Here is a 12,681-nt window from a genome sequence, read left to right as displayed (position 1 = left end):
TCTTATTCCATGAGTCTTGTTTCCTCCTCATCAAATTGGTATCTTCTCTTAGAAGATGATGGTAGTGAAACGTTTCTCTTTGTTTTTTCTCTTAATGAGAGCCTGAATCTTTTCATTAATTAGAAATATGCGCCTCTTTTTTTTGCCCTAATCCACAAAACATGAACTCTTGTATGGATTTGGGGGTCTTAGCATCCGAGATGCCCATGGTAGCTCTCACAGCCTTAATCAACCTATCTGCGACTTTTATAGGAAAGCATGGCCTACCCCCTGTATCGCCATTAAAGAATGAAAAGGAACAAGAATCCAATCCACATTCACCTTCCGACTTTATAGATTCATCTAAATCAGGTGATAATTTTTTGGACCCTTTCCTTCCCTTTCTATTCCTTTTTTTATGAATAAGGGTCTCAAGGGAATTCTTAACTTGTGCCCTGATCACGGATCTCAAATCCATGAAGTTAGTGGATTCTTCACATGCGGTTTTCTGTATACAATCTGCACAGTCTTTTCTGCCACAAGTCAGGTAACTTATCCCTACAAAGGGTTCACTCCTTATTCTTTTGTGCCACATTTCTTAAGCCGTTCCTAGTAATTAGAGACAAGAAAAAGGGACTTAATTACCATGGTGAAATTTCACAAAGATCAGTCAGCATTCTGGAGTTTAATAAGGGTACCAGATTCAGGGGCTGGATCAAATCACACCATTATTCGTGGTCGGTCGTACTATCACTTCTGCAACTCATGAGACTGCCATTGCTGTGTGAACTCTGATCCTGGCACTGCCGTTCCTCCATATCACGTGGGGAAGGAGAGCCAGAGAAAACCCACTCTTTTGGCAGTCAGGCGTGATTTTAAAAGAGGGACCAGCCACAGCAACTCCCGCACACCCTTGTGCATGCCTTCTCCAGACCCCCTGGAAGTGAAATCCAACACTTCAGGTCAGAAGTCTCCGGCATGCTCTTCATCAGGGCGCACCAATCCCAGGGCGTCCTGCACATGCGCAAGCCTGGGACATTGTTGGGGCCAGCAGGCATCCAAAAGGACTTCGGCGCTCGCATCTACATGAGCCCTCAAGCAACCAGCGGTGGCGCTTCCAGGACCCGACACGGCACTATAGACAAGGAGCCTTTCTTCCAGGCAAGGCCTGGGTAAGTTTCTCCTTTAACTTTCCTCTCCTGATTCTTCAGCTTCAGGTTCCCTCATGGACAGGAAACCAAAATGATGCGGGGTAGAGGTGCAGCCCTCTTATTCAGTACGCTTCCTGTCCTTATTGGGTGAATTCCCTCTCTCGTGTGGCGCTGGTCATGGGGGAAAGGAAAATTTTAGAAATTGTTCTGGTATTCAGTGAGATATTAATGACAATCTTACTTATCAAAGGAAGTGTACTGATTATTCTGAGCAATTTTATTAAAAATTTTAAAACACACAGTGTACACGATTACACTTTCTTTCCTGTATGACTTCCCCCATGTCTAACAAGATACGATTTATTTACAAAAGATTTCCCACATAGTGAACATGAATACGGCTTCTCCCCAGTGTGACTTCTCTCGTGTTTCACAAGACTTAATTTACCTGTGAAGGACTTCCCACATTCCAAACATGAAAATGGCTTTATTCCTGTGTGAATGCTCTCATGTCTAACACATTTTGATTTATGTGTAAAGCATTTCCCACATTCTAAACATGAATATGGCTTCTCTCCTGTGTGAGTTTTCTGATGTCTAATAAGAGTCTTTTTATCAATAAAGCATTTCCCACATACTGAACATGAAAATGGCTTCTCTCCTGTGTGAATTCTCTGATGTATAATAAATCTTGATTTAGCTGGAAAGCATTTCCCACATTCTGAACATGAATACGGCTTCTCTCCTGTGTGAAATGTCTGATGTCTAATAAAACTCCCTTTATATCCAAAGCATTTCCCACATTCTGAACATGAATATGGCTTCTCTCCTGTGTGAGTTTTCTGATGTCTATTAAGAGTCTTTTTATCAGTAAAGCATTTCCCACATACTGAACATGAAAATGGCTTCTCTCCTGTGTGAATTCTCTGATGTATAATAAATCTTGATTTAGTTGGAAAGCATTTCCCACATTCTGAACATGAATACAGATTCTCCCCAGTGTGACTTCTCTCGTGCATCACAAGACTTAATTTACCTGTGAAGGTCTTCCCACATTCTGAACATGAAAATGACTTTTCTCCTGTGTGAATTCTCTCATGTCTAACACATTTTGATTTATCTGTAAAGCATTTCCCACATTCTGAACATGAATATGGCTTCTCTCCTGTGTGAGTTTTCTGATGTCTAATAAGAGTCCCTTTATCATTAAAGCATTTCCCACATACTGAACATGAAAATGGTTTTTCTCCTGTGTGAATTCTCTGATGTCTAATGAATCTTGATTTATCTGTAAAGCATTTCCCACATTCTGAACATGAATACAGCTTCTTCCCAGTGTGACTTCTCTTGTGCAACACAAGACTTAATTTACCTGTGAAGGCCTTCCCACATTCCGAACATGAAAATGTCTTTTCTCCTGTGTGAATTCTCACATGTCTAACACATTTTGATTTATATGTAAAGCATTTCCCACATTCTGAACAGGAATATGGCTTTTCTCCTGTGTGAGTTTTCTGATGTCTAATAAGAGTCCCTTTATCTGTAAAGCATTTCTCACATACTGAACATGAAAATGGTTTTTCTCCTGTGTGAATTCTCTGATGTATAATAAATCTTGATTTATGTCTAAAGCATTTCCCACATTCTGAACATGAATACGGCTTCTCTCCTGTGTGAATTCTCTGATGTGAAATAAGATTCCCTTTATCTGTAAAGCATTTCCCACATTCTGAACATGAATATGGCTTCTCTCCTGTGTGACTTCTCTGATGTATAACAAGTTTTGTTTTATTTGTAAAGCATTTCCCACATTCTGAACAGGAGTATGACTTTTCTCCTTTGTGTTTTCTGTGTGTTAATAAATCTGAGCTTTTAGTAAATTGCTTGTCACACTGAAATCTTGTATCTGTGTCACCTGGAATTGTGATAACAATGTGAGATTGCTCAGGAGATGATTCCTCATGATTAGGAGGATTATAAGAAAGTGAAGTGCTGTGAAGTCCAGAAGGTGCAGGAAGGGTGATGAGGTTTCCTCCATTAGAGTGCTCCCATATATCTTCTTTTTTACAATTTAGTGATAAACCTTTATTCTCACAGGGATTTCCTATAAGGATGAAAGACAGATTTATGTTGTTAAAAAAATCATATCCAAAGAGATTTACACATTTATTTTCTGGATCTCACAATGAAGACCCTCGTCAGTCAAAGTACCGGTAATAAGGAAGACAACTACATGCCATAACATTAACACAATGACGAGTAAAGTGAATAACACTTATAAACTGGTGACATTGGCACAAGTCAGGGGTGGCAGAGATTAGACAGCAAATAGACAGTTCTTAAAGGGAACCTGTCATCAGGATTTACCCCCTTAATGTACCACCAGTGCCATTTCACTCTCTCAAGCTTCCTATCTCGCCCTTAGTGTAGAAAAGTGTCCACGCAATTAAAAATTGAGTTTTAATCTTTTATTACTGCATGCAAATGAGACTGACTAATCACAAAGGTGGGCCTCATAAAGGTGGCAGCCGTAATCATGTCCACAGTATACCTAAGGACTAGTGTTGAGCGAGTATGTTCTGTTAACCCTTTCGGTGAGTATGCTCGGGCGAGCTCCGAGTATTTATAGCTGCTCGGTGATAAGGTTGAATCCCTCCCGTGTGCATGATTTGCGACTGTTTGACAGCTTTATTACATGTGAGGAATGTCTATTTCTTACATATTCCTCACATGTAATAAAACTGTCAAACAGTTGCAAATCATGCACACGGGAGCGATCTAACCTTATCACCGAGCAGCTGTAAATACTCGAAGCTTGGCCCGAGCATACTCGGACAGAACATACTCGCTCAACCCCAGTAAGGACATGATACGAATCCTTAGAAGAATGAAATAGCACCGAAGTCATATTACAGGGTTAAATCCTAATTACAGTACCCAGGGGAGTCCTTCTCCCAATGTCTGAGAAGAAAAATCTACAGTGGTAGAAAGTGGAATGATTCGAGTATGTGAGCAACCTGTAGTGCAAATGGGCCTCCATGTATCCTCTGGAGCCTCCTTATTCCATTAACCACCCTACACCACGGATCCTCCTTATCCCCTGAAGCCTCCCTACACCACGGATCCTCCTTATCCCCTGGAGCCTCCCTACACCACGGATCCTCATCATCCCCTGGAGCCTCCCTACACCACGGATCCTCATCATCCCCTGGAGCCTCCCTACAACACGGATCCTCATCATCCCCTGGAGCCTCCCTACACCACGGATCCTCCTTATCCCCTGGAGCTTCCCTACACCACGGATCCTCATCTCCTGGAGCCTCCCTACACCACGGATCCTCATCATCCCCTGGAGCCTCCCTACAACATGGATCCTCATCATCCCCTGGAGCCTCCCTACACCACGGATCCTCATCATCCCCTGGAGCCTCCCTACACCACGGATCCTCATCATCCCCTGGAGCCTCCCTACACCACGGAGCCTGCTTATTCCCTGTAGCCTCCCTACGCCACGGATCCTCCTTATCCCCTGGAGCCTCCCTACACCATGGATCCTCCTTATCCCCTGGAGCCTCCCTATACCACGGATCCACCTTATCCCCTGGAGCCTCCCTACACCACGGATCCTCGTTATCCTCTAGAGCCTCCCTACACCACGGATCCTCATCATCCCCTGGAGCCTCCCTACACCACGGATCCTCCTTATCCCCTGGAGCTTCCCTACACCACGGATCCTCCTTATCCCCTGGAGCCTCCCTACACCACGGATCCTCATCATCCCCTGGAGCCTCCCTACAACATGGATCCTCATCATCCCCTGGAGCCTCCCTACACCACGGATCCTCATCATCCCCTGGAGCCTCCCTACACCACGGTTCCTCATCATCCCCTGGAGCCTCCCTACACCACGGAGCCTGCTTATTCCCTGTAGCCTCCCTACGCCACGGATCCTCCTTATCCCCTGGAGCCTCCCTACACCATGGATCCTCCTTATCCCCTGGAGCCTCCCTATACCACGGATCCTCCTTATCCCCTGGAGCCTCCCTACACCACGGATCCTCCTTATCCTCTAGAGCCTCCCTACACCACGGATCCTCCTTATCCCCTGGAGCCTCCCTACACCATGGATCCTCCTTACCCCCTGGAGCCTCCTTACACCACAGAGCCTGTTTATCCCTTGGAGCCTCCCTACACAACGGATCCTCATCATCCCCTGGAGCTTCCCTACACCACGGATCCTCATCATCCCCTGGAGCCTCCCTACACCATGGATTCTCCTTACCCCCTGGAGCCTCTCTACACCACAGAGCCTTCTTATCCCCTGGAGCCTCCCTACATCACGGATCCTCCTTATCTCCTGGAGCCTCCCTACACCACAGATCCGCCTTATTCCCTGGAGCCTCCCTACACCACGGATCCTCCTTATCCCCTGGAGCCTCCCTACACCACGGAGCCTGCTTATCCCCTGGAGCCTCCCTACACCACGGATCCTCCTTATCCCCTGGAGTCTCCCTACACCACGGAGCCTGCTTATCCCCTGGAGCCTCCCTACACCACAGAGCCTGCTTATCCCCTGGAGCCTCCCTACACCATGGATCCTCCATATCTCCTGGAGCCTCCCTACACCACAGAGCCTGCTTATCCCCTGGAGCCTCCCCACACCATGGATCCTCCTTATCCCCTGGAGCCTCCCTATACCACGGATCCTCTTTATCCCCTGGAGCCTCCCTACACCACAGAGCCGGCTTATCCCCTGGAGCCTCCCTACACCACGGATCCTCCTTACCCCCTGGAGCCTCCCTACACCACAGAGCCTGCTTATTCCCTGGAGCCTCCCTACACCACAGAGCCTCCTTATCCCCTGGAGCCTCCCTACACCATGGATCCTCCTAATCCCCTGGAGCCTCCCTACACCATGGTGCCTCCTTATCCCCTGGAGCCTCCCTACACCACAGAGCCTGCTTATTCCCTGGAGCCTCCCTACACCACAGAGCCTGCTTATCCCCTGGAGCCTCCCTACACCACAGAGCCTGCGTATTCCCTGGAGCCTCCCCTACACCACGGAGCCTGCTTATCCCCTGGCGCCTCCCTACACCACGGAACCTCCTTATCCCCTGGAGCCTCCCTACACCACGGAGCCTGCTTATTCCCTGGAGCCTCCCTACACCACGGAGCCTGCTTATCCCCTGGAGCCTCCCTACACCACAGAGCCTGCTTATCCCCTGGAGCCTCCCTACACCACGGAGCCTGCTTATCCCCTGGAGCCTCCCTACACCACAGAGCCTGCTTATCCCCTGGAGCCTCCCTACATCATGGATCCTCCTTATTCCCTGGAGCCTCCCTACACCGCAGATCCTCCTTATCCCCTGGAGCCTCCCTACATCATGGATCCTCCTTATCCCCTGGAGCCTCCCTACACCACAGAGCCTGCTTATCTCCTGGAGCCTTCCTACACCACGGATCCTCCTTATCCCCTGGAGCCTCCCTACACCACAGAGCCTGCTTATTCCCTGGAGCCTCCCTACACCACAGAGCCTGCTTATCCCCTGGAGACTCCCTACACCACAGAGCCTGCTTATCCCCTGGAGCCTCCCTACACCACAGATCCTCCTTATCCCCTGGAGCCTCCCTACACCATGGATCCTCCTTATCCCCTGGAGCCTCCCTACACCACGGATCCTCCTTACCCCCTGGAGCCTCCCTACACCACGGATCCTCCTTACTCCCTGGAGCCTCCCTACACCACGGATCCTCCTTATCCCCTGGAGCCTCCCTACACCACGGATCCTCCTTATCCCCTGGAGCCTCCTTACATTACTTGGTCTATATACAGCTGAACCTAGTGCACATGTGATACATCCGCCCCTGCCCGAAACCCTAAATATATGTCCTTAAAAATAATGTTTAAAGGGAAACTGTCCGTTTCCTGTGCCCCCAGAACCCGCAGCAGATGTGTCTGCAGATATAAACTCTCCACCTAACATCTCTATTACATTAAACACACAAACAGATCTTTAGAAAAAGTATTGTATTTCTAAAGTTTATGAGGCCTTTGATTTGTCGATGAGGCGTTCGTGACCCCAGAGTAGTCGTCCCACTTAGCATGTCATCACGGCTTTGGAGGCTTGAGAACATGACAAACCTACCGCATGCGCGCGGCTTCTCCTCCTCACTGCATTGAGCCTCTGACGCCGGGTGTACGCGTCCCATTACTGAGATAGGAGAGGACGGTCACTACTGGTCAGAGTCCATGTAGATGGGAGGAGCTCAGCCTCTAGCCCCGCCCTCCTCTCCCCTCCCCCTACACAGAATCTTATCAGTAGCGGCCGTCACCTCCGATCTCAGTGATGGAACAATGTTTCCTAACTGAATAGAGATTTTACCCCGGAACCGAGAATCCTGAGACGGAAGAAGAAATACACAGATTTCTGTGGAGACTCCGGGGACAAAGTCTCCTATTTCCATCTCGTCTATTCTTACAATTCATGAAGTTTATTCCTCTTATTCTTGTGTAATAAAGACTGATCAGGACGTTGTGTATATTATATGGGAACAATGAGGAATACTGTCACCATGTAACAATACATCGCTTATGGTTTATGGCCGCCAGGATTTGGTAACACAAAAATGTCTGAAAAGAAACAAAGTATTTATTGTAGAAAAGTCCTAAAAGAAAATGAAATAAATATATTGCTATTGGCTTGGATCAGTTGTATTACCGCAGTTACAGAGACCCTCCACCCCGGGACTGAACGCTACACATTTCCCTGTACAGTCCCCTATGGGGTCCTCTGCCCTCCGCTGCCCCCTCAGATCGGTGGTCCCTTCCCCCGGCTTCCAGGGCGGCCAGTGCAGTGGTATGGTGAGTGCAGTAATACGTCTACCCCACCCTCCCCTGCCTTTCCTGTGCTGTGACCTATAGGGCAGCGCCACATCCTATTAATCTCCCAGCAGTCTGCGGGGCGTCACCAGTTACAGATGTATTCTGCACCTGCTTTCATTGCTCCTGTTTGTCTTTGGTAACCTTGTCTGGCTTCCATAATACCCCGGGATGACTTAGGCCTCCATCTACAGGACCATTCTTACTCGGCTTCCTGATTCTGACCTCGTCCCGCTTCTTGATTGTCTAGTACCTGCCATCTTTGGGTCAGATCTGACATGTCGACCTTCTTCTGCCAGCTCGCTCTACCAGCCAGCACTACTATGTGGAGCAGCCCCGGTGTCTGTGCTGTAAGTCCAGATCACTGTACAGTGGTAAAAAGATGGAAGCCGGGAAACCTCTGGGACCGGCTGTATGGAGACTGTGTGTAAGCGCCTTATTATTAGGAACTGCCAGGTTTCCTCCATCGGTTCACCGTTACAGGAGGCAGATGGAGGACACAAGGAAGGGAGTCTATATATGATAACCGTATAGTCACTTCTCAGTCTCAGGGTGGACGGTCGTTTTATCACTCAACTTGTGCAGCTCATGAAGAGAGAAAAATTCTAAAAAATAACAGCAGAATAAAGATGATAAAGTAACAAGATGAGAAATACAACTCATCCCCCACAAAAAAAGCTCCTCATACAGCGAGGTCAGTAATGAGAAATAAACCATCAAGAATGGAGAAAACAATCCAACAGAGGCCGGACAGACATCTGTCTGAGATGGTGAGTCCTGCATTGAGCAGGGGGCTGGATACGGGGACCCTGGAGGTGGTCCCCTCCAACCAGAACATTCTAGGATTGTAAGTTGTTTGGTCATTTTATCTGTAAATCATTTCCCCCATTATCGGCCTTACAGATACATTATTTTATTGATTTTTTTACTTTCTCATCCTCTCATTTCCGGAGTCATAATGTTACTGGTCACTAAGCTGCGCAGTTCTCCTGCTATTCACCCTATAAATGTAAGAAAATACTGACAACTGGGCGTTACCATTGTTCCCCTACATTGTCCAATCAGCGCTGAGTGTCAGAAGTGTGGGGACACATGTATGGAGAACGGTGACACCCGGTTATCATGTCATTCATAAATGTCGGAGGAACGGCCGGGAATCTGAGCAGCAGTTTCTTTCTTTGGTAACAATTCTTGTCGGAAAAAGAATTTCATCCAATTTATTGGTAAAAAAAAAAACAAAACAAAAAAAACTTAAAACTTTCGGAACCTGGATGAGGACGTCTTCTTACCTTCTTTTGGTAATTTATGTATTTTACTGTTGGAAAGAGAATTATTTATTCACGTTAGAGGCTCAGATGGGGGGACGATTCCTAGACGACATCTTGTCTGGAGAGACCGAGAGTGAAGATTCTTCTAAAGGGACGTTCCCAAAATCACAATGTGCTCTTATAATAAAGTACACCCTGGTTATTGTGAATATAACCCCTGTATAACATCTGGCCTCTCCTGCACATATCACCCCCTGAGTATGCCCCCCGGGATCTATATACCCAGCAGTTGAAATTGTAACCAATACATACCGAGGAGCCACATGTTATATACTGGGGGGTGGGACAGGGCTGGATGTTATACACCGGGGGGACAACAGGGCCTGAAGGAGAAGCCAGAATGCAGTGATTAATGCGGGTGGCCCAATACTATTCTCCATATAGTGAATCTCTCCATATTACAAGATTCACCATAAATGAGACGCTGACAGGGGATATAATCCGTGCATGGTAAAGGGCGCCCCCTCTGGGTAGTATTTAGTCTCCATGTTTATACGTTGGTTGAACCAGAACTCAAAAACCGACATGATGTAAGATAACGACAACTCTAGATGCGGCCATCGCAGCTGTTTGTAGATACGAGCTCCTAATCCCTTTTATGATGAAGCAATTCTCCACCCGGCACAGAGGACTAAACATCTGTCATGTACTGTCACCTACCTGGTGGCCTCCGCTTGCCTCCGACTGAGACCGGTGTTCTGGTCCTCCTACATCCAAGATGGCCTCCATAGTGGCAGAGGGACGACAGCAGTATGTCTGACCCACACCTCCATAGCACGGCACTTACTGACTTACCATAGGGGTCTTCATGCCACCGGGCGGCCGGCCTGGATGAGGAGAGACCAGAACGCCGGCCTCAATGTCGGAGGCAGTGGGAGGCAAACAGAGGCGACAGGTAGGACGACTCTACATGTGACATGTGTCGTCACTCGTCAGCACCAGGCAGAGGCTGCTACATCCCCGAGATCCATAGGACGGGAAGATTCATAACCTGGAGCACAAGCTCAGTCATTTATATGGCAGCAGGGACTTGTGGAAGAAAAATATGAACGTAAAGGATGGAAAGAATATTATAGAAGGTAAAGGAAAACTAATATGTGATTCCTAAATCATAAAGAATAGGTGTGAAGGCGGCCCCGTTATTCATCGGTGCACAGCCGGACTCTACAGGAGCAGTCGCGCCATCACCGGACGCTTCTGCTGTGATGAGGACAGCGGATAAAGCTTCACTGCACCGGAGACTCCACACGATATCACACACCGGTCATCATCATCATCACACGCCGGTCATTATTACACACCTGTGGAAACATCTACCGGAATCTCCTCCTTCCCGTCACTCACACACGGCTGATCCCCCCTCGTCATCGCTTCTTCTTCTGTCTCGTCCTTCACTTTATTCTTAGTTGGATCTTCCTCCTGATATATCAGATGTAACAATCAGCACAATACAAGAAACCACCAAAATCTGTGACATCTATGACCTCAATCAGAAATGTCCCCCCATATACAGATCCGGTACAGGGCTCAGCACCGTCTACCTGATGACTCTCCGGGACATTGTGATTCTCCTCTGGACAGTCCTGGGGATACAGAGGACGGGGACATCTCTCTGGTGGATTTCTCCTCCTGAATCCATCTGTAGGAAACACACAGTAACGGAATAGATTGTGTCATGTGTGGCAAAGTCACTGGTAAAGTGATAGAGGGAAGATATATTTCATGGAGGCTATTAGCTTCTGTGAATTGAAACCATGAAATTTGCTCCAACATGTTACTTGCTTAAAGAGGTTAAACTTCCATGTTAAAAGGGAGTGTTTTTTGTGAATGATCATTGTGAAGGGTGGGAGGTCATTCACCATATCTCCATCTCAGAGTGTGGTCTTTGATTTAAATACAAGTCCTACTGAGGCATTCAGTGTTCAGTGTCTGGAGAAGCTAGCTCCAGAGAGGATCTTGTGTTTGTTTTTCCTGAACCATGTGGAGTTGCTGAACTCTCAGCAGGTTGATCCCTGCTATCACAAAGACTGTGCTTTTGTGTCACCATTTTGCTTTGTTTTCCTGTTTTGGCCAAAGGGCCGTGATTTCTTTTATGGACTCAGTGTTGGTTTATGCTGCATTTTAATAAACCAACGAGAACTTTTTGGCCAAAGGGCCGTGATTTCTTTTATGGACTCAGTGTTGGTTTATGCTGCATCTTAATAAACCAACGAGAAGTTTTTAAAGAAACAGTGTACCTGTGTCTACCTCCGTGTGAGCGATCTACCACACATGTTATGATGAAATTACGGGAGTAGTAGTAGGTGACCACAGAACAGACATGACAGTCTCCCCTCCTCACCCTGCTGATCGGCCCATATTGCGATCGCCTCTTGTGCTCCTTGTATAACCTCAACCTTAATATCAACCAGATCTTCACCCTAAAAATAAAAATGTAAGATGAGCTCAGGTCCCATCACTTCATGGTCAGATGTTGTGGGGACTTCAGTGTCATCTACCTGATGATCCTCCGGGATGTTGTGATTCTCCTCTGGACAGTCCTGGGGATACAGAGGACGGGGACATCTCTCTGGTGGATTTCTCCTCCTGGATCCATCTGTGGAGACATAGAGACTGAATACATGACCTGCCGTGTATCTGTCTATATATGAGACTCGTCTCTCAGAACCAGTAATTCTATGTTTATGTATCAGGGAATAAATTACATTGTTGTGGTTCTCACCACCGGTACCGAGGTCCCAGCACATTGTGGGCCTCAAGTATGAAGTGATAATCAGCGAGGCCAAAGCCTAATGCTCTGCACTCGGAGGATGAGGACCCTGAGGAGAGGGACAGAGAAGACCCTCGTCAGTCAGATGGAGGAGCCGTACTAAGAAACACAACTTCTCCAAGTTTCGTCTCCAGGGATGGAACCACAGAGGAGCTGGAGCAAGCTCCACATTTCTATCCATCGGTTTCTTCTCTCCTAATTCACCATTATGGAGATTGGGGGAAGGACGATGACCATTTACCAGTGATTGTTTTTTGAGAGCTCATGATGTCATCATGAGGACACGGCCTCCCTCCTGGACAGGATCCTCTGGGATCACTAAGAGGAGAGAACCTGATCTATTAAAAGACGAGTTACCGCTTTCTTATTCTTCTTTAAATAGAGATAAATCTCCACATCCGCCTCCATAAAAACACTAAAATAGGCAGCAAGTGCTGAAAAGTTCTGCGTTTGTCTCTGAAGGAGGAAAAAAGGGCACATGTACGGCTGACGGATGAAGTCACAGAACCCGGAAGGACGGTGTTGTGGGGAGCACCCGGTACGCAGCGGTTAGTACCTATCAATGTGTAGAAA

General features: G+C 47.3%; 1 protein-coding gene across 1 annotated transcript; it reads right to left on the bottom strand.

The window, feature by feature from the left end:
• Positions 1-1,411: 1,411 nt before the first annotated feature.
• Positions 1,412-11,611, bottom strand: LOC141212363 (uncharacterized). Its single transcript, XM_073664920.1, has 4 exons — positions 11,605-11,611; positions 10,880-10,977; positions 10,640-10,757; positions 1,412-3,234 (listed from the first exon to the last, which is right to left on the bottom strand). Exons 1-4 carry the CDS (start codon positions 11,609-11,611, stop codon positions 1,442-1,444), a joined length of 2,016 nt encoding a protein of 671 aa, XP_073521021.1. The 3' UTR covers positions 1,412-1,441.
• Between the last annotated feature and the right edge of the window lie 1,070 nt (positions 11,612-12,681).

Source organism: Phyllobates terribilis, unplaced genomic scaffold (assembly GCF_046119375.1).
Source record: "Phyllobates terribilis strain yellow unplaced genomic scaffold, ASM4611937v1 Scaffold_171__1_contigs__length_4068163, whole genome shotgun sequence".
NCBI classification, from domain to species: Eukaryota; Metazoa; Chordata; class Amphibia; order Anura; family Dendrobatidae; genus Phyllobates; species Phyllobates terribilis.
Note: the sequence above shows the minus strand (reverse complement) of the source record. Positions and strands in the feature narration are given on the sequence as shown.

Bases quoted from the DNA above. Each gene is read 5' to 3' on its own strand.
- LOC141212363 (XM_073664920.1), bottom strand. The intron at 10,758-10,879 runs GTAGACGGTGCT...CTGATATATCAG, and splicing joins ATGTCCCGGAGAGTCATCAG to GAGGAAGATCCAACTAAGAA. The intron at 3,235-10,639 runs GTGTGTAATAAT...TCATCCTTATAG, and splicing joins TCCGGTAGATGTTTCCACAG to GAAATCCCTGTGAGAATAAA.